The 23,217-nt window shown below is 42.4% G+C and overlaps 1 protein-coding gene across 22 annotated transcripts in view; it reads right to left on the minus strand.

The window, feature by feature from the left end:
* The window catches only part of Hipk3 (homeodomain interacting protein kinase 3), an 83,515-nt gene that overhangs the window by 52,299 nt on the left and 7,999 nt on the right, over nucleotides 1-23,217 (minus strand). For 5 of the 22 annotated variants that reach the window (XM_076570199.1, XM_076570203.1, XM_076570197.1 and 2 more), the window contains exon 2: nucleotides 665-1,763. In XM_076570199.1, coding sequence (XP_076426314.1) covers nucleotides 665-1,761 — 1,097 coding nt within the window. In that variant the 5' untranslated portion in view covers nucleotides 1,762-1,763. Of the gene's footprint in view, nucleotides 1-664; nucleotides 1,764-21,208; nucleotides 21,243-21,712; nucleotides 22,274-22,461; nucleotides 22,993-23,217 lie in introns of those variants that run through there. The other 17 variants (XM_076570212.1, XM_006975883.4, XM_076570210.1 and 14 more) reach the window with 14 other exon arrangements.

A 23,217-nucleotide genomic window follows, 5' to 3' on the forward strand; every position in this document is an offset into this window, starting at 1 on the left:
GCAGCTATATAAATACATGTGAATCTTGAAGTCATTCATCAGAATAACAGCCTGAACTCATAATTTCTCTAAATGTTGTTATATGAGATTATGTCTTCATTAAATTACTTCTCCAGGACTAGTGAGATGGCTCAGCAGGTAAAGGCATTTGCCACCAAACCTTATGACCTGGGCTCAATCTCAGGGACCCACATAGTAGAGAGAAGAGATCAGAGTCCCACAAGTTACCCTCAGACTTGCACATGTGCACCATGGCATGTATACACACATAAATAAAAAATATGAAAAATAAAACTTTAAAAATTAGAAATTACCTTTCCCAAGCACTGAAATGCTCCAAGAAACATACAAAAGCTACATTCAACAACATTTTTCAACATTTAAAGACTTACATTTATCATCTTATCTGTGTGACATTCTTTCCTATCTTCTATTAATAATAAAAATAACCAGATGTCTTTAGCATGGAATGAGTAGAGATTTCTACTGTCCCTAAAGCAATTTTATGCCTTGATTTTGCATGTCTTTTTAAAGCTTCAAACCTAAACAGCTCCTATTGATTTCCTTATTTAGCCGAAGCAGTCTCTCATCACATACACATATCAAATTTCACTTAGCAGAAACTCGGCATTTGTTAAATAGCCAAGAAGCTGTTGCTGCCTACCTGTAGTACCGAGATTGTAGATACGTTGAACAAACAGTCTTTGACACATGACTGGCTGACCCAAAGTCTATCACTTTAACCCTGTATGGTTGTCGAACAGGATCCACCAACATAATATTCTCTGGTTTGAGGTCAGCATGAATTAAACCAAGACTTTTTAACTTCTTCAGTGCAGTGGCCACTTGCTGAAGAATGGGCCGGATCACCTTCAGGGGCAAGGGACTAAATTTATTCTGCTTCAGAAAGTCATACAGGTTCTGCTCCAACATCTCAAAGACCAGGCAGGTATGGTTACGGTGCTGGAAGCACTCATAGGCCCGCACAAAGTTGTACTCGTCAGCGTTCTCAGTACTGAGCCTTGCTAAGATGCTCACTTCTATCTGCCCTTGGCGTGCGTAAGAAGGGTGGTTCTTCAAAATTTTGATTGCTACAATTTCATTTGTCCCTCTCTTCCAGCATTTAACAACTTGGCCAAAAGTGCCACGACCAAGAAAATCAAGGACTTCATATGTGTTTTTCATAGAGCATAAGACTTCATGCTGCACTAACTGATAATCGCCTTCTCCGCTGGTACAGTTCTGTTTTGATGCTGTGGTCGTTGTCACAACTGTCACTGGATTTCCCATGTTGGTTTGCAACATTGCAGGAAGTATGGACAGTTCGTCGACAATCTGCATCGCGCCGCTGTGGTTATCCAACTCCTCACTCTTGCGCTTCAATCCACATCGCTGGGGACCTTCTAGGAAATGTAACCGGTTTCGCCACAGCACGGTGCGAGGCGCCTCCACTGCAGCTTGCTGCGCTGGAGCTGCTATGGCCTTTGCACCACCGGCAGTGTCTCTGACAACAACGGCACCTGCCTGCAATGAAAAGCTGTGTCCTCGAGGTCTAGTGAACGGTGTCTTTGTCTGGAAAGCACCACCCTTCGTGGAAGAGTGAGAGTTTCCAAAGTCTCTGCCGTTCACATGGGTCTGTGGACGGCGTCTTTCCTGGAAAACACAACTGCTTGGCTCTACTTTGAGTTTCTTCACACTACAAAAGGCACTTGACTGAGTTTGATAAACGTATGGTGGGTAGACCAAGACTTGTGAGGCCATACCTGCAGAAGAAGGAAGGAAATGTTAATCAAAAGAACAGGTTTTCCTCAACTTTAAACTGTAGGAAAAAGCTTTTAGGGTCAAATTCATAATATGCTAAAATAATAGTAATTTAAAATTCCATTAAGATTTTTCCCTTGGGAGGAGATAAGAAAGTTCTTCATTATTTCCACATTAGTTCTCAGGATTTCAGTTATTGGGGGAAATACTGACTGAACAGCTACACTGACTGGGAAATGCAATAGAAACTGTTCCAACCATTTTCCCCATGGAAGGCAAAGTACAACTCCCTGAACAAGCGGCTCAGTTATGGTAAAAATAAAATATTCTCTCACCAAAATATAACTTATGAACCATCAGCTAGAGAGGCAGTTCAGGGTTAGGAGCATTTGCTGCAAAGAATGAGGACCAGAGCTCAGAGTCTGGACCCACTGAAAAGTTGGGTGTGGTCCCATGCATGACTAAACTCCAGTACTGAGAACAGAGACAGGAGGATGCTGGGGCTTGCTGGCTTCCAGCCTTGTTGAAAAAATGGAAACTCCAGGTTTAGCCTCAAAGGAACAAGGTAGAGGGTGACAGAAGATACCTGACATGCCTCTGTACTCTACATACTCACTCTTACACATGCCTACACCTCACATACACAAAATTATGAATCAGCCAACACAGTTTATAATCAAGAAGAAACAACTATGTATGTTTTAAGTATATACATACATACAGGGATTAATTTAAAAGGGCTATCCTTTTCATGAACAGCTCTGATCCTATATTCTACTTGCCAAATATAATCTCCTTTGATCTTAAAAAGCATTCATTATACTACAAAGGCAACTTAATAGCTTTCTATCCAGTTACCTTCACGTTGCCTAAGTTCCCAGACACTAAATGACTTTCTATGGATTTTGGTCTTACTCCATCTACACAGCCATCAAGTGTACAATGAGTCTATAAATAGTACCTGACTCTGGTGTAACTCAGATACAAAGGGGATTTAACATATTACTGGCACAGCTGACTTTCTCCCTTATGACCTTATTTCACTATCTTAGAATTCATGTAATATACAACAGAGCAACTGCTAATCCATATATACAAACATAAAACACACACACACACACACACACACTCCACAATCCTCAGTACCACAGCTCAAAACACATTAATTACAGTTATGTACTCTACCTCCAACTATTTAGTCTGTCACACAACAACATGCAACACAAGTGAAAAATCACCATCTGACAAAGCCATTACTTTAATATTCGTGTTCTTTCCTTGCACACAGTCCCACATTTTTAGTTAGATCCTTCTTTGCACCTACCTCTGAGCACATTGCAAACTCCTTTAGGATCTGACCAAAATAATTCAGTACTTCCTTGCTTGTGCTCTCATGAGACACACATACTCACCACACACTCTCCAAGAAGAGCTGGGCATTCAGAGACTCAGAACATGTGCCGCCCCCTAGACTCATTGTACTGTAACTGTCAGTAATATACATATGTCTTCCACATTAGATCTGAATCTACAAGGTGAAGGTGAATTAGAACTGTCTAGAAGGTGAAGCTGACGTTCAACAGATGTTGGATGGTTCTATTAACTTCAGAAGAGATGACTCACTGGGTAAGAGCACTTGGGCACAAGCATGAGAACCTGAGGTCAATTCAAACACTCCCGTGAAAAGCTGGACCTACAGAGAAAGGACGGCTGCGACTTGCTGGCCAGCCAGTCTAGTTAGCACTGCAAGCCCCGAGTGTTCAATGAGAAAGGGAAGAGTGACCCATCAGGACACTTCCCTCCTCCTCTCACCTACACATGCACGCACTCACGTGAGTACACACTCATGCATACATACGTGTACATATGCCACACACACCACACAGACACACACAAATTACCTTAATTCAACCCAATTTTAAACTGTACTCTATTAACTGTGTTGTCTCCTATTTCAATATATCACAACTACCAACTGTTTTTATCTCTGAAATAATGGATTACCATCACAGTCTACAATAATTAAAAATAACAAAGCTAAATTTTTTTTAGAAAGAGCTACAACCAATGGGGGAATAATTATGCAACTGTTTAATAAATGCTTTATAATATTTATAATATTTGGCTTAATGATGCTAATATCTTTCAATTTGCTGTTAAGATCACTAAAGACCAGTGAATAAAGGCATTTACTACACAAGGCTAGCAACCTGAATCCAATCCCCAGAACTTACATGAGCTAGATGGAGAGAACCAACTCCACAAAATTGTCTTCTGACCTCCACAAGAGTCATGGCATGCGCGCACGCACGCGCGCGCACACACACACACACACCATGCATGCACACACAAATTAACAAAAATCAAAAAAGAAAGAAAACCAAAGCTCAGAGGCACCAAGTAATTGACCCAAGGTTTCAAAACTATGAAAAAGAAAAAAAAGTAAGTACACCACACCTGAGTTAAAACTTCCAAAAGTTTCTTGTGTTCCACCTCCCAGATTCCTAAGTTGCTCTACTATAAAGTCAGAGACAAAGTTCACAGTCAGATCGAGACTTGATATTCAGTAAGTAGAGAATACTACAAATTGAAACTCTGGGATTTAAGCCTAAGGAAGTTCATCTGCTTCCTTAAAATGTCCCCAGCATCTATCCTATACCTCTACCCAGGGGCATGCCAAAACTGCACTAATTCACCACACTTTAAGGCAGAGTCTCACTATATCACTGTGACAGGCATGAAATTCCCTATTTAGATCAGGCTGGCAACAAACTCAGAGAGATCCATCTGCTTCTGACTCCCTAGTGCTGGGATCAAATGCCTACCTAAATTAATGAAACAAAACCACACTGAGAACTCTCTCTAAACATATCAAACTCATATATTATGCATTTTTGTAAGGCTGCCCAAACATAGCCTCAATAATTCTCCTATGATACTCCTAATTTTCAAAATACTTATGTAATCCATACCCAGAGATCCCAAATGACAAATATGAAATCACTTACTAATACCAATTGCTGTATAATGGCGTCCCACCCCGTTTCTGCACTATGCCTTTATTATTTGTCGTTGTAATGTGAGCTATGTTGTGCTCTTCAGCTATATTATTCATGTCTTTGCCACTCATTCTTATCAGCAGACTAAGGAATAAGGCTTTGAAATACTACCTCTTTGATGGTAGGTGGGGGCTGCGAAAACTATTACTTAGGAGGAGAGCAAAGGCTCCTGATGGAGCAACCACTAAGCTTTTACTTCTCAGGCTTATTCACTTCAGATTCTTTTTGCGTGTAGATGAGGCTAGCCTAAAACCCACAGCAATCCTCCTGCCTTAGCCCCAAGTGAAGAACTCCAGATGTGCACAATCACACCCAGAGCTCTCATTTCTGATACTTTTTGTTCTGAATGTTTATGGCCTCTCAAAATTTGTCTATTGAAACCCTCCCTACCCACCAAATGTAATCCTAGAAACTGGGAGGCTGAGGCAGAGAGATTGGCATGAGTTCAAGGCCAGCCTGGACTACAGAGTAAGACCATATATCAAAAATACAAAGGGGCTTTGGGAGCTGATTAGGCCATGAGGGCTCCCTTTCATAAATGAAGCCTCAAGGAGCTTCTTTGCCCCTTAGCATGTAAGACCACAGCTAGATGCTATCTTTGGAGCAGAGAGCAAGCCTTCAACAAACCCTGCATCTGCTTTTACCTTTATCCTGGGACTCTCCAGCCTACGGAGCAATGAGCAATAAATCTATGCTCCTTACAGAATTCTGTGGTAGCAGACTAAATGAACAAAGACATGGGTTTTACCCTTCTAATCCTACAGTAAACTTGAAATCCTAACTGAACTCTACCTTCTATGACAATCAACCAGCAATATAAGCAACAAGAACATCCACAGACCCAGATCTGACCATTGTAAACTATTAGTGAGACATGTTCTGGTTTCTTCTTATGCATAACACTGGGTCTGCTGGAAAAGAAGAACAGGATCCAAAACAGAAATACTTTGCTAACATATTCAATTTCTTAGCTAATATGAAATTTCTGAAATATTTTCTGCCAAACTTAGCTATGCCTTATGTTTAACAGAGTTAATTAAAGAAAATAAATATGAGTCAATAGTTTCTTAAAGTCTCCTCATTTAATTTCCTTCCACTTGTCCAAACCTTCATTTTTGAAACATCTTCCTTCTTGAAAACCACAGTTTTATATATATATAAAGCTTACTATTTTAATCATTTTTAAGTTTACTATTCAGTGGCATTAAATACATCCCCAATGCTGTATAATTATACCTCCCTCCTAACACTAGCCCTCTTTTGCAATTGAAACCGGGACCATGTCATGACTCAGGCAACCATCATTTACTTTCTAGTCTATGAATTTGACTTCAAGATATACCTCATAAGTGAACTCATATTTGCCTTTTTATGACTCAGAATAATGTCAAGGTTCATCCACGTTGTAACATGCAACTAGATTTTCTTCCTTTATAAGATCACATGGTATTTCACGTGTATATGTATGACATTTTATTCATTCACCCACAGATGGACATTAGAGTTGCTTCTACGTTTTAGTATTACTTTGTTGTTGTTTGCTATGTATACCAAGCTGGCCTTGAACTGGCAGGGAGCCGCCTACCCCTGCCCCTCCATGTTGCTGGAATTAAAGACTTGCATCTTTGCTGTGGGATGTTAATGTATGTCCTGTGGGAGCCCTTCTTGGGTTCCTTGTGGCGTTACCCAGCTGGTTTGCATAGAGGATGATTAGGACCATGGGCCTGAGTGCAGGTGTTTGAGATGGTCTGCACTTGGCTGTACTGGGGGATGGTCTGTATGTCAAGTTGCTCTGATTGGTCAATAAATAAAACCTGATTGGTCGTGGCTAGGCAGGAAGTATAGGCAGGACTAACAGAGGAGAAATAAAAGAACAGGAAGGCAGAAGGAGACGCTGCCAGCCACCGCCAGGACAAGCAGCATGTGAAGATGCTGGTAAGCCACGAGCCACGTAGCAAGATATAGATTTGTAGAAATGCGTTACTTTAAGATATAAGAATAGTTAACAAGAAGCCTGCCACGGCCATACAGTTTGTAAGCAATATAAGTCTCTGTGTTTACTTGGTTGGGTCTGAGCGGCTGTGGGACTGGCGGGTGACAGAGATTTGTCCTGACTGTGGGCAAGGCAGGAAAACTCTAGCTACACATCTTTAATTTTAATAGCCTATTAACTCCACTCAGGAGGCAGAGGCAGAAATATCCCTCGTGAATTCTAGGCCACCCTGGTCTACAGAGTGAGTTCCAGGACAGCCAGGGGTACAGAGTAAGTTCCAAGAAAGGCAAAAAGCTACACAGAGAAACCCTGTCCAAAACAAAACAAAACAAAAAAATTAAAGCTAGGCATGGTTACATAAACCTTTAATCCCAGAACTCAGAAGGCATTGAGTCTAAGGCCAGACTGGTTTACATAAAAACAGATTTAAAATATTTAGCTAGGTGTCATGTCCCCACTATGTGGGGAGATAAACTAGGAGCAACTGCTATGAATTCAGGGCCAGCCTGGGATATATAAGAAGTCATTTTTAACCTAAGAAAATAACTCAGGGCAGTAGCATATTATCCCACAGTAAACAAGGCTTAAAACATAAAAAATTAAATATGAAGCCCGTACTTCATAACTACTTTTTTTTTAAAGCTAGTAATGTAACATTGTCTTTTAGGAAGTTTTTCTCAGGAATATTTTTTGCTCCATTGGAAACAAGCTCAGACAAAAAAATGGTTTATTCTTCATAGTGATCCTATGATTCTGTTCCTTTTCTGAACTCACAAATCAAGTCTTTCAAATACATTAAAATAAGTAGATGTGGGTCCATTGATATTTTCAAAAATGAACTTATTGTCTCTAAAGGAAAAGAGGATGTAAAAGGAAATTAAACAATCCATTAAAGTTGCCTAATGTGGTAAACGTTCCAATAACCTTTAACCTGATGCCTTCCAGGTAAATGGATCGTCTTCGGTGAAAACAGCCTGGCTAGAGCTTAGTGGCACGGGGCAAGCAGATCTCTGCGAGTCTGAAGCCAGACTGCTCTACCTGGTCTCAAAAACAAAAACCAAAACAATAAAAACACCCTGCCTAGTTTTTCAAAGCCGTATTCTTTGGGCTAAAGTTTACAGTGCTGCTGCACAACCTGATTTTCAATTCAACTTTTCAAATGGTAAATGAAGTCAGCACTCAGGACAGTTCCATTACATTCATTACCATCAATGTCTTATCTACAACCACAATGGGTGTAAAATATTTTAATATTAGTCTGATTCTACTACCCCCTCACTTATCTGAGGCAACAAGGTTTGGCCTAGTTCAAAAGTTTTCTCGTTTGAGAGCCAGCAAGATGACTCAGTGGGTGAAAGCACTAGGCACCAAGCCTGTAACCTGGGAGCCATGCCCAGGACCTACATGGAAAGAGAGAACTAGATACCCTCTGACCTCCACAAGCATGCGTGTACACACACACACACACACACACACACACACACACACACACACACATAATAAATATAACAAAAAAATATCATAAGCTGGGCATGATGGCTTTAGTCTCAGCACTCTAGAAATAGAAGCAGGCAGATCTATGATTTGAGGCATGAAAAGGTCTACACGGGCTAGTCAAGGCTATAAAATGAGACCTGTCTCAAAAACGAATGAAAAGAAATGGTTCTACCGTTTCAAAGATAACAGTTTTCAGTTCCTAAACTTTCATTTATGACAATAAAACCTATAGAAACTGTTGCTGCTTCTGACATCAATAGTTATTTTGTATAAGAAATTGAAGACTTGCCAATTGCTTTCATTTGTCAATTTACAATTTTGTGTATTATTTTTCAAATAATCAAGTTAGCTTCCCCCTTCCCGCCCCCCCATAAAAATGGTATGGTGGTACATGCCCATAATCTTAGCACTTAGCAAAGTGCAGACAGGAGAATCAGGAGTTCAGTGTTTGGGCTCAGAGGACAGTGTTGGGTTTTGAGGCAGAATCTCATCATGTAGCTCAGGATGGTTTACAACACAATGAGAGGAAGTTCACCATGAGGGAGGACAGACAATCTAGCTATCTCCAGTTAATGATTCCCCAACTGTAATCCTAGAATGAGCACCTGTGATTGGGCATGAGACTGTCCTAACGCTGCATTTGTCTTTCAGAATTACATTTCACTCACATGTTTATATTATTCTCCAAATAAAGCACAAGCTTTCCTACAATAGGAATTTCCTACAATAGGATTCACACAAATTTTACATATTCCCACCTTTCTACTCCAAACACTAAAGACCAAAAGAAATCTGACTCTAAATGTCTCAATGCTTCGGGTGTACATAAGAGCCCACACAGACTTACGTTTTTATCCCTTTCAGTTTAAAGTGAATGCTACAATTTTAACAAATTAATCACCAACCTTTACAAGAAAAAGCAGATGCAAAAAGTACATGCTATGAAAGTCTGACTTTATTCAGCTGGGTGTGGCGGTACTTGCTTATAAATCCTAGTACTCTCCAGGTGAAAGGCTGCAGGAGGACAGAGTTAAAGTCACCCTTGGCAACCCAGCTAGTTCCCTTCAGGCTAGCCTGGGCTATATGAAAAATCCTGTCTCAAAATCCAAAATAAAACATATTTTACTTCACTAAAATTTACAGCTTTGCTATGCATAGTGGCAAATGCCTTTAACCCCAGCAGAAGCGGGTGGATCTCTGTGAGTTCCAGGCCAGCTTGGTCTACAAAGTGAGTTCCAAGACAGCCAAGACTGTTAAACAGAGAAATCCTGTCTCAAAAAGATTAAAATTTACAACTTTTATTCATTCAATGATGCTAGAAATAAAATAAGCCATCAACACAGAGAAGATATTTACAATACACATTACTGACAAGAGATCTAGTCATACTGTGGTTGGCAAAACTCAAAAGAAAAATGAGCAAATCATATCTGATAGGTAAGTCACATAAAGGAAATGCAAGCCAGAAGACATTTAAAAAAATTCCAGGGGCTATAGAGATGGCTAAGTAGTTAAGAGCAACGGCTGCTCTGCCACAGGATAAAGGTTCAATTCCCAGCACCCACATGGCAGCTCACAAGTGTCTGTAACTCCAGTTCCAGGGGATCTGACACCCTCACACCAATGCACACTAAATAAATTATTTTTAAAAATTCCAACCTCACTGATAATAAGGGAAATATAAAACCCACAGCCACCATTAGACAGCCTGAAACTGTCAAAAAGCAGAACAGTGCCCAGGAGCACAAGAATATTTGTAAACGCTGGTTTTAAAAAAAGGGGGGTGGGAGACAGTAGATTTAGACAGCAAAACCAAAGATAAGCACATTCCACAGAGCAGCAGTTCTCCAGGTATGCGCCCTACATAGACAGATGCTCACAAGCCCTCTAAGGAAGCAGACAGAATAATGTTCTCCTCATTGCTGTGTGCAGTAATGAGTTCTGAAATACTCTAACTGCCAGGTGACTGGGTACCATAGTTTACTCATCCAATACTAAGTATACAATACAAATGTGACTCTTAGGGTTGAGAGTCTTAGCTTAGAGCTTAGAGTGCTTGTCCAGGACGTGGAAGGTCCTGGATATGATACCTAACAATAGAGAGAGAAAAACAAACAAGCATGGCTCATAATACAATTATTTGTGTACCACATACAAAGTCATAATAGTTAAGACATAACTGGTTTTAAAATACACACCAATTATTTCAAGTGTTAAAAATGGGGGATGTTCAGCTGGGGGGTGGCGGCTCACACCTTTAATCCCAGGACTAGGGAGGCAGAGGCAGGCAGATCTCTAAGTTCAAGGCCAGTATGGTCTATAGAAATTGTTCCAAGACAGCTGGGCTACATGGAGAAACCCTGTCTTGAAAAACCATAAAGAAAAAAAACAAAAGAAAAAGGAGGGGAGGGGAGGGGAGGGGAGGGGAGAGGAGGGGAGGAGAGGGGAGAAGAAGAGAAGAAGGGGGAGGGGAGGCTTCATGTTATACTAAGAACAGAATGAACTAAAATGGATGATGATGTTGCAAATGATGCATCATTTATTATAAAGTATCATTTACTTTAACTAAGACAAAGCTCTGACATTCTTAGGCTCCAAAGGACACCAAGGATGCACACTTTCGATAGATGTTCAAGTCCCTAACACAAAATGACATGGTACCGGAGCCGGAGAGCTGGCTCAGGAGGTAAGAGCACCTGCTGCTCTTACTGGAAACCCCCGTTTGGTTCCGGGCACCCACATGGCAGCTCATAACCATCTATAACTCATTCCAGGGGATCTAATGCCCTCTTCAAGACTCTATGGGCACTGGACACATATACACACGCAGGCACACACAAATTCATAAAATAAAACATGTAAATATTTTTAATTGCCTTTAAAGGGGGAATGTGAAATATTATTTGAGAACTCTAGCTGAAAGAGAAAGGAATTCTGTATTCTTATAACTTCTCTATATGTCTGCATTGAAACTGTAGCATTAGCAGAAGCAATTACTTCTGTTCAGGCCATTCACTGTACGAACTGTAAAGCACATAAAACCCCAAACTCTCAGTCAAGTCCCTAGGGTCACTGGCCAGCTTTTGTTTTTGCTGAGACAGTCTCCACCGTACAGCCCAGGCTGTACTCGAACTCATAATCCACCTAGTAGCCTAGTAAATGCTGGACTAAATGTTACCATGTCTGGCCTACCAGGCCTTACTGTTCCTATTTTGGATTAAAAAAATAAATAAATAAAAGTATTCATAAGTAGTGAATATGAATCTCTCTATTTAAAAGTAAAAGGAATTAATTAATTATCTTAAGGTTTTTGTTTTGTTTTAGTTTTGGTTTTTCAAGACAGGGTTTCTTCGTGTAGCCTGGCTGTCCCAGAACTCACAGAGATCCACCTGCCTCTGCCTTCAGAGTGCTGGGATTAAAGGCATGCGTCACCATGCCCAGCTTCTGACATACTTCCTTAAGGGGTCTTGGAGAATGTCACTGCATAACTTGTATGTAATGTGACAAAGCGGTCAGTTTGTGCCACTGTTCCGTGACTGCACATGTTTATAAAAGACAAAATGTGTCTTCTCTGAAATAGAAAATAAGCTGGGATATGAAAAGAACGTTCACCTTTCGATCATTAATTGTCACAATTTAAAATACCTGTGCTACTTTGTGTGTTCTTTTGACCAGTATTTGATCCAGTAAATTACACTGAGCCACTTCACACACACATTGTAAACAGCTGAAGCACACATATAAAGCTTCATAAATGGAGTCTATTATCTGAGGTGCCTACAAAACATTTTATTTGAAAATCCTGGAGTCTTGGGTATTTTCCAGCAGTATTGTGAAGAAGGCATCTAGAGAATGTGTTGACTATACACAATCTCCGTGTTAAATAACAAGCCTGGTCTGACTTAGCAAAACACTCCAACTTTTGGAATGGAAAATGACCTGCTGGACATTTCAAAGGTGCTAGAACTCACCCTACCAATCCAAATCAGTCTACAAGGGGAATTGCTCTTACGAGAACAGGTTAAATTTCAGTGCAGCACATGTCTCTAAGTTATTCAACTACTATAAAATTACAAAACAAGCAGAAAAAACAAAACCTTTTTTTTTTTTTAGTCATTTTAATGTTCATTATTCAATCAAAATACATGTAAAACCTGGCATACTGATTTTGTTCTTCTATGGGACATCTTTCATTCTGTTTATTAGAATATATTGTACATAATAATGGGTCTCATCATGACATTTTCATACATGTACATAACATATTGTGATCATATTCACATAACCCTCACCCTCTCTTGTTCCCCTCACCCTCACTAATCTCCTTCTTCCCAACTTGCCCCACCCACTTCTTTTTCCTCCGTCATGTATGACCACTGAGTTTCATTAGGGTCTTTACAGGAGCTCCTGTTAGCGTGTACAGAGCACAGACTAGACATCTTACCAGTGACCACACAAATGATGAACATGTCTCTCCTCATCAACCATTAACTGCATGTAAGTTTTCAGGGAACATGAGAGCCCCATGAGCCCCTTTCCTTCATGACAGGACGCTGACAGGTCAAATCTTGTACAAAACGTGTGAAAATAATCACAGCTGCTGTGAGTTCAACAGCCATGGGGCTGGAGAGATGGCACAGCAGTTAAAAGCACCCATTCCAGACAGCAACTAACTGCTTGGAACTCCAGCTCCAGGGGATCCGATGCCCTCTTCTGGCCTCCACACACTTGTGTGTACATGCACACTTAAAATTTTCATTTAAAAAAAAAAGAGTACAAGAGTCAGGCTATGCCCAGAAGTCAGTGTTCCACAACTGATGTCCAAATGTGTCTGACTCTTCCATTCTTCTCACCCCTTTTTCAATGCACCTTAATTCTAGTATTCTAAATAATAGGGCACCAGCCTACTTCCTGCATGTATAACTCAGTGGACTGCTTTCTCCATTTGTTAAAATTGTAATGAACCTGATATCCTTTCCTTAGTATAGATACCCAGAAAGGGGGCATGACAATATTTTAGAAAGCACAACTGCAAAAAATTTTACTAAAACAACCACCAAAAACAACTATTTTTCAGATTTAAAGTTTTTTTTTAATTTATTTGTTTTATTTTATGTGCATTGGTGTTATGTCTGCGTGTATAACTGTGTGAGGGTGTCAGAACCCTTGGAACTGGAGTTACAGACAGTTGTGAGCTGCCATGTGGGTGCTGGGAACTGAACCTGGGTCCACTGAAAGGGCAGCCAATGCTCTTAACCACTGAGCCATCCCTTCAGTCTCCTGATTTAAAGTTTTAACAACCTGAGCTCAATCCCCAGAACTGGAAGACTCCATGAAATTGTCCTCTGTCCTCCACCCATTGGAGCCTTGGTATGAACATTTGCCTCCCACCACACACACACAATAGGTTTCTCTGTGGAGCTTTGGAGCCTTTCCTGGAACTCACTTGGTAGCCCAGGCTGGCCTCAAACTCACAGATATCTGCCTGCCTCTACCTCCTGAGTGCTAAGATTAAAGATTTGTGCCACCACTTTGGTTCTGATTTTTTTGAAGACAGGGTCTCACCATGTAGCCCAGGCTGGCCTTGAACTCACCAAGATCCACTTGCCTCTGCCTACCTCATGCTGGGATTAAAGATTAGAGGTCTCATAACCAGCTATAATGTTTTAAAGCAGTAGAAATGATGATACCAGATGGAGAATACAGCATCTTTGTGGACAATCAAATATTACTTTACCAGTTATAATAACATTTCATTTTTATAGCCAAAGTCTATAATCCAGCTACCAAAAAATCAATTAAAGCATACTAAAGAGATTACAAACCCAACTGTTTTTCTAATCTTATATTTACAATATAGTATAAAAATACTTATACTATCTCTACCAAAATTGACTAGAATTTGACACGAAAATATGTTTTCTTTCATTTTGTTTTAAGAACATAATGCCCCACACTTGGAAGTACATGGGCAGCACAGCTGAGACCTGATGGGGAAATAAAACCCCAGGCATGAGGTTGGCCAGTACAGGAGAGCGGGGGTGGATCTGGAAGGACGTGAAGAAGTACAGCGGATAGACATCATCAAACTATCAAAATACATGCTGCGGTCAGGCATGGTGGCACATACTTTACTACCATGGGGCAAGGGGCGGGGCGGGGGCGGGGCGGGGGCGGGGCCATGGCAGGAAGCCAAAGTTTTAAGCCAGTCCGATCCAAACAGTTAAGTTCCTCCAGGTCAGCCAGAATCAAATAGTAAGACATTGTCTCAAAAAGAGAGTATGAAATTCTCAAAGAATTAATGAAAATATATTTTTAAAAGGAAGTAACAAAGTTGGGCACAGTAAAACATGCCTTTAACCCCAGCACTCTGAAGGCAGAGACAGGTGGATCTCTGTAAGCTGGAGAGGAACCTGTCTACATGATGAGTTCCAGGACAGCCTGTCTCAAAAACACCAAAGGGAAAAAAAATTTTTTTTTAAATGAAGCCAAGCATAGGGGCACACACCTTTAATTCCAGCACTCAAGAGGCAGAGGCAAGTGGATCTTTGTGAGTTCTAGGCCAGCCTGATCTGCATAGAGTTCCAGAATATTCAGGACTACAAAGAGAGATATTATCTCAAAAAAAGAAAGAAGGAAAGAAAGCAAGCAAACCAAGTTCAAGCAGCCCCAATCTAAGAGAGCAGTGATGAGGACAGCATCCTGGCTTCAGGCTCCCCAGCGGCGTAACCTGTCATTTTCTGTGCAGTTCTGTCATTACACCCTATGTAATCTCAATCAATTATACATTTAAAGCCCGCAGAATTATTTTAAATTATACTTTGGAAGTAATGTCTCTTGAAAGCAATACCCAGCTTCCAATGTTATCACTCTAACTTATTAACTATTTAAACTGTAGCATTATGTATCTAAAGCCATACAGGTTACCAAACTTACAAGACTCTGTTGTCTTATTAAACAGCACATAATAGCTGGGCGGTGGTGGAGCACGCTTTTAATCCCAGCACACGGGCCGCAGAAATAAATAAACCTCTGAGTTTGAGGCCAGCCTAGTCTACAAGAGTTCGAGGACAGCCAGGGCCACACAGAGAAACCCTGTTTTGGAAACAAACCAAACAAACAGCACATAACAGGCTGGAGAGATGGGCTTAGTGGTTAAGAGCACTGATTGCTCTTCCAGAGGTCTTGAGTTCAATTCCCAGCAACCACATGATGGCTCATAACTATCTATAATGGAATCAGATTCCTTATTCTGGTATATATATAAAATACATGAATAAATAAATCTTTTAAAAAAATAACCAAAAAAAAAAAAGAAGCATAAAAAATGCTATTTTCAGGCCTTCATGTAGTTGCTTTCTAAACTGGAAAACCTTTTGCAAACAAATAATTACCTGAAAATGTTTCAAAGTTTACTATTTTGTTCATAAAAAACTCTAAAATATTTTGTAAAGAGAGGGAGATGGTGAGGAAGAAAGAAGAGAGAAGAAAAATTGTAAGCATTTTTATATTTTCTATCAAACCTTCAGATAATTGTCTTGGTAATCTATATGTAATCAAATACCATTTATAATAAACTCCATAAAAGAAAACCAGAAGTTGAATGGCACATATTCTACAGATGTCATGTTTTCATATATACATAGCCCAGGCTGGCTTTGAACTCACCATGTACCTGAGGACAAGATGGAAGTTCTGATCCTCTGGCCCTCCTGAGTGCTGCTGGAATTTCAAGCATGGATCGTTATGTTCTGGGTTGATGTACTACTGGGGATCACACCAGGGCCTCAAGGATGCTAGGCAGCATTTTACCAACTGTGATACATCCCCAGCCCTAATCTGATTAACATAATGCTCATCATATGTAAACAAATTTTTCAACCTAGAAAATGTTCTCCAGCATAAAGTTATTGGGAGGAGGGAGACTACATGTGACTGACCTTAGCAATCCTTTACATTCAATGTAACCAAGAAGTACACTAAAGAATCAGTCTTTGGGGCTAGAGAGACGGCTCATCGAGAGAGTACTTGCCATTCTCGAAGAAGACCTACGTGGTTACCAGCACCCACGTGGCAACTCACAAACTTTAACTCCAGTTCAGGGGGAACCAATATCCTCTTCTGGACTCTCCAGACACAAGGCACACACTTGGGGCACTTACATACATGAATGCAGGCAAAAGATTTATATACATAAAACAAAATGTTTTTTGACACAGGGTCTCACTATGTAGTTTTGGCTATGTAGATCAGGTTGGCCTCGAACTAAATCTTTTTTTTTTTTTTTTTTTTTTTTAAAGATTTATTTATTATGTATACAGCATGTATGACTGCAGGCCAGAAGAGGGCACTAGATCCCATTTCAGATGGTTGTGAGCCACCATGTGGTTGCTGGGAATTGAACTCAGGACCTCTGGAAGAGCAGCAGTCAGTGCTCTTAACCTCTGAGCCATCTCTCCAGCCCCCAAACTAAATCTTTTTATTATTAAAAAAAAAAAAAAATCATCAGGTGATGGTGTTGCACACTTTTAATCCTGGCATTCAGGAAACAGAGGCAGGCAGATCTCTTTGAGTTTGAGGCCAGCCTGGTCTACATACAGAGTGAGTTCCAGGACAGGCTCCAAAGCTACACAAAGAAACCCTCTCTCCAAAACAAAAACAAACAAACAAACAAAAAAATCAGTCTTCAACAACTTAAATCATTGCCCAAACAAAAAAGTTACAGCTCAAATGAGTAATGTACTTCCTTTTACTATTCTTCCCTATGCTAAATCTTTTTTTTTTTTTAAGCATAACCCTTTGGGTTTTGCTTATTAAAGAGTGGGAGAAGGGAGGAACATGAAGACCTGAGCTTGACTGTAGGCTCTTGTAGGTGAAAGAGTACAAACTCTTAAAAGTTATCCACTGAACACCATGCATGTGCTATGGCAAACACATGCCCATACATGTAGGCATGCATGCATACACACACACACACACACACACACACACACACACACACACACTCAATTTTTTAAAGGATAGAAGCAAAGAAAATGTAAAGTAAAAATCAATCTGGAAATCTAGCCATTAAAAAAAAGGGGGGAAGATGCTGAGTCCAGTGGAGGCAGAGGAAGGTGGATCTCTTTGAGTCTGAGGCTAGCCTGGTCAACTTAGTGAGCTCCAGGACAGCCAGTGCTACAAAGTGAGACCCTGTCCCAAAAAAAGAGGGAGAAAGAAATGGTTCAGCTGGGCATAGTGCTGAGGTGGAAATAGAAAGAGTAGAGGTTTGAGGTCAGCCTGAACTACAGGAGTCTGTCTCAAAGACCTGGGAGCTAGGTGGGAGGGGAAGAGATTGACTGGACTGACTCTGAAAAGGGGTCAAGTGTGAAAGAGGTCAAGTATGCTAGCACTGGTAATCCCTAGCACTGGTAATCCTGGCACTGGGAGACAGAAACAGGGGGATTAGAGAGTTCAAGGCCCGCCTGAACTATAAACAGCAAGACCCTGTTAAATAGAAAAATAGGAGGTAGGCTGGAGAGTGGCTAAAGCAGTGGATGCTCTTCCAGAGGACTCAGGGTTAGCAACAATATGGTGGCTCACAACCACCCATAACTCCAGTTCCAGAGGATTCCAGACCCTATCCTGGCCTCTATAAGCACCAGGCACACAAGTGGTGAGCAGATACATATGTGACAAAACACCCATACACACAAAACAATACAATTTAAATAAATAAAAACAAAAGAGATGATTAAGCTAGGGTATAACTCAGTTAGAGAGAACATGCTGAATGTGAGATCTTGGGCTCACTCCCAGGACGGACAGATATAAATATATTATGCATGTCTGTCTGACTTAGGAAGTGGATTGTGTGACAGGTATCAGAAGCCTGGGTTTTAATTCAGTTTGAAAACACAAGATTTACAGAGTTTGATATGTACCTTGACTTTACTTTTTAAGAATCTTTTAAAAGAAAATATAAATCCTATAAGTCAAACTCTAATTTATTACCAATATTAAACTCCATGCTTTTTGCCCTTCTGATTTCAGAGAAGCCTGTAATGTGAGACTTTTTAAAGGGCTTAAACACCTGTAATCCCAGAAGCAATGAACTTTTTTATGCTGCTTTGTGTTTGTGTTGTTTTGTTTTTAAATCAACCAGACCTGGTGGTATTACTTGGGCAGTAGAAGATCAGGAGTTCACTGCCAGCCTGAGCTACATAAGACCCTAGTTCAAAACACAAAATGAAGATAAAGTAAATCTAAGACAAAGTAATCCTAGCAGTATCATTATGAACATTATCAGCATGTGGCTGGTTCTTTTCCCTTCCACATGAGCAGCTCCCAGGTCTCCAGCACCCACCCTGGTGTCTCAGCATAGAGGCAACTATGTGGCCTTTGTTTGGTGACATCAAGTATCAACTGAGAGGGCCCCTGGTCTCCTAAGAAATTCAACACCTACTCTGACACATGCTTACATACAGTGTATAACATACACCTCCTTACTGTGCCTAGTCTACTGGTCTCACAGAATGACTAAGATCCAGAGGAACAACCACAACAGAGCTGTCTAGAAGCAATCTGCTGCTGCTTTTCCCCAAACCACTCTTAATTAAACCAAGCCAACCAAAAGACATTAACTGTTCCTTAAGTTGACCACACAGTATTCTGTTAAAAATTTAATAAATAAAGCCAATGGTGGCACATGCCTTTAATCCCAGCACTCAGGAAGCACAGGCAGGTGTATCTCTGAGTTTAAGGCCACACACCTGGTCTACAGAGGGAGTTCCAGGACAGCCAGGGCTACACAGAGAAAGACTGTCTGAAAAAACCAAAAAGAAGAAAATAAATAACCTACCCTGGTTCAAAACTTCTGCTCCAAATACATATTCTTCTTCAAGTTATAAACTTTTAAAGATACTAAGGAAGATTATTACTTTTAAACAGATGAATCTAGAACCAGTAAGGACATTTAGTATAATTCCTTTCATCTTATGTCGCTCCTGACAAGTTTGCTGAGAAAGTTCCCTTTTTGCACACAGAGAACTAATACTACATCCTAGTTAAAGTGGAGGAGGGCCAGTACTTTTAAACAAACACCAATAAGATTCCTCCTTTTAACAAAGCTCTTGTAGTCCCTCTTCAGAAGTAGCTTCCAACTAAAACATGCAAGACTAAGCCTGAACTCTGGACATTAAGAAATCAGGACAGCTGCAACCCACAAATTTTACAACAGGAATGTTTACTTTGGCAGCAACAATGTAAGCATATCAAATTAGCCTGTGTGTTCTAATAACTACAAGGCACAACAATTTTCGGAAGGCCATTTTTTTAAAACAGAGAGTTTCCAAGTTCTTGGAACATCCTTAAAGCACTGTCGTGACATCTTTTCACATCCAAGCTCAGGTGAAGCTGCAATGGAAACAATGTTTCTATGCCTCTGAATCAACCATTAGGACAATTCTCATCTGCCTTATCATAATGAATGAACTGCTACAATGAGAACTATTAGAAGCTAACTCCTCCACCTCAAAGAAACAAAGTTAACTTCAGAAGTTAATGGAGTAAGTCATTGCAACATAGACGCAATTATTCCATTTAAATGGATGTGCATGAATTACATTTTATTAACAATTCCACATTGTGAGGTTGACATTTTCTCCTTCCTCTTTTCCATATGCCTTCAGTATTCATGCAGCAAATATTTAAAGACAGAAATTCAATCAGGAAGGTCGTTTGACAGCTACTGCTTTTTGAAGTTGAGGAAAGCAAGCCTTAGGCACTGGCATTAAACAAACATCTATGTGTCAAGTGCTATACTCGCTCCAGCATCCAACCTCTGTAATTTGCAACCCTACTTTATGGTATCCTATGACAGATCATCCAAAAAATTAACAGAGTATAATCTTCAGCTTCTTCTCAAGCACATTTACAAGAATTATCTCATAGAAACCATCTACTTTGATGAGACTCTAAAAACCCCATGCCCAGAAGCCAATGGCTGGTTTATAAACAAGATAATGACTAGTTCAGTGGAAAAGGCATTACAACAAAATGCTAAGACTGTCTCACCATGTTATGATCTGCTTGCCTAATATGTATGTTTAGCTACTGCAGTCAGCAATGTCCAAATATAAATTTAAAACCTTTAATGGCCAGTTCTGTTCTAGACTTCAAGCTCATCTTACCTGTTTAAAACATTGGTGCTGCCCTCCCCCAATCTATCCTCCAAAGTACTTTTTCTCTTATTAAATGTATTCCCTATGGTAGAAAAGGAGGACCTAGAAATAAAATCTCCCCAATATACAATGAAATATCCAACACTGAAAAATCAGACATTCCTGTATATCTCTACTATAAATTAAAAATAATCAAAATAATTCAAGAAAAATAAACTGACACAAGTTAAGCACTAAATTTCACAAATGAGAGCTTCCTATACTTGATGAATGCAACCATAAATATACCAAGAAATACCTTGTTGATTTAAAAATAAAAATAGGGAAATTGGGTTGTTTGGTTAAATTTCAGTTACTGGTAAGTGGCATGAAGATAGAAGAATCAATACAAAAATGTTAAAGGTCAGTCATATTTTGTTTACTTAAAATACTAAAGCTTAATCATGACCTGTCTAAACCTTATCGTTGCTCATTGTGTAAAATTAGCACTGCACTTGCAAACCTAAGCAGAATCTAGACTTATCAAACATACGGGGAGACTTGCCCAATTTCTGAAATAGTAAATGTGGGTGAAGCATTAAAATAGTTTTCTTGGTAAACAATAGCAAAAACAAAACAACAACAAAAAGAGAGAGCTAGAAATGCTTTTATAATCTGGTCAGAAAAAAAAAATCTTTAAAATTTTTCAAGCACCCAGCAATTAAAATCTTGAAATTAAGTGAAATTGTTTGAAGTACCTACACTTCAGAGGCTGTAGTTTACAGCAGAAACCTAAAACAGAAAACAGAAAAATAAAAATCAGCAGATCTCTAAACAACTCAGAGGTACATAGAAACGAAGACTGGTTCTCCAGCTAACTTTTCCAGCCCTGTACCAGAACAAAGTTGAAGGTAAAACCGTGAGTTTTCCCTGTAAACTGGGCCATAATCTGAAACCTGAAAGAAAGAAAAAGAAAAAGAAAAAGAAAAAAAAAACCCCGCCGCCGCCGCCGCCGCTGCTGCTAATAGAAGCTCCTTATAAGCAGCGAACTGACAGGTGGAAAAATAAATTCCCCGGCAGGCCAGCCAGAGGTTGTGAAAACACGGTTCAAGGACCGAACATGTTGTGACTACTCTGTAACAGGTCCAAGGTAATTTACGCACACACCCTTCAGCGCAATCCCTCCAGCACAGATAAGAATGGGAAACAACAGGCTGCCCGCCCGCCCCCCCGCCCCCCATCCCTCCCCGAGATCCACGTACCATTTTACAACAGCCGTCTCCCCCTAGACAGGAAAACAGACATTCTGGTCCCGAGTCCTTGCCGCTGAGTTCTCCCCCAGCGCGAAGGGAAGAGGGCCGCCGCCGCCCGCCGCCGCCGTAACGAGAGAAGCCGGCAACAGCCCCGCCGCGCGGCCGCCACGCCTTCCTCCCGCCGCCGCTGGGGACGCGGAGCCGCGGATCACATTTCTCCTCCCCAACAATCACACGCACGCACGTCCCCAGAGTTGACACCCTCCTCCAAACCCGCCGCCCCGCCGCGACGCCGGTGACAGCCCCCCCCCCCAAGCCTCCGGGGGCGCAGCCACGGGGCTGGGCGCTCCGGCAGCGTGCGTGCACGTCGGTGTTCGCTCCCATCAATGAAAGGAACGAGGTCTCCGTAGTGACGGCCTAAAGCCGCCGGCCCGAAACGGGGGGCCCCCGTGGGACCCAACAAAACTTCGGTTGCTGGGAAGAGCCGTTGCGCAACCCCGGCTTGGGGGAAGGCCCGGACCGCCCGGCACGGCCAGGGCGGCTTCCCGGAGGCTGCGCCAAGCGCGCGCCAAAAGCACGCGCGGTCTCCGCGTCCGGCCGCCTCGGGCCTGGCGTGGCGCCGGCCTTCCTTCGGGAACCGCCCGGGCACGGCAGTCCGCAACCGGGCGGAAACGGAGCGGCGTCGCTCCGAGGGTTCCCCCCGGCTCCGAGGCCCGCGTCGCCGCCGTGCTCTCCCCGCCCTTGCCCGGCTCCCTTACCTTCCTAGAGGCCCGCGCTCTCCCCGCTTCGGGCGGCCGCAGCCCTGAGCATGTCCGGGATGGGTCGCGGGGGCCGTGCGGGGACCCGGAGCCAAGCGCTTCAGCAGGCGGCGCCACCCAGCCGGGGCTCAGCCCCTCTCGGCGGCCGCTGCCATCTTGTCCTGGCGGCTGAGAGGAAACGGCGAAACACCCTCCCCCGACCGCTGCTGCTGCTGCTCTGGCTGCCGATCGCCGGGCCCGTTTCCCTCATCTTCCTTCCCGGGGACCTGGGGTGGGGACGGCTCGACTGGGGAGAGGGGCGGTGACTGGCCGGCGGGCCGCCGGGGCCTACGGGCGGCGCGGGATGCAGGGCCCGCGGCCGTGAGGGCCCATCTTCCCCGGCCCCCGAGGTGGAGACAAGGACGAGGAGGGCCGCTTGCGAGGCCGCGACGCCGGGGGCCTGCGGCTCGGACTCCTCAGGGCGCCGCGCTGCCGCCAGTCGTCACCCCGGCAGCTGCCGCGGGCCGCCCCGATCTCGGGCCCCTCCTCCACGCCCGCCGGCCTCGGCCGCCGCCGCCGCCTCCGCAGCGCCACCGCCCGCTCGGCCGCGCTGCGCGCCCAGCCCGGGCGGCCCCGCTCGGCTAGGGCCCCGGCGCCTCCGCGAAGCCCCTCCCCGGGGTCCGCCCGCAACCGCGCCCTTGACGCTCGCAGCCCGCCAGGCGGCCCGCGCGGGTCCAACCCTGAGCTCTCACGCCATCCCTCCAGCAGCAGGAATAG

The sequence above is a fragment of the Peromyscus maniculatus genome, chromosome 4, assembly GCF_049852395.1.
Source record: "Peromyscus maniculatus bairdii isolate BWxNUB_F1_BW_parent chromosome 4, HU_Pman_BW_mat_3.1, whole genome shotgun sequence".
Classification (NCBI taxonomy): Eukaryota; Metazoa; Chordata; class Mammalia; order Rodentia; family Cricetidae; genus Peromyscus; species Peromyscus maniculatus.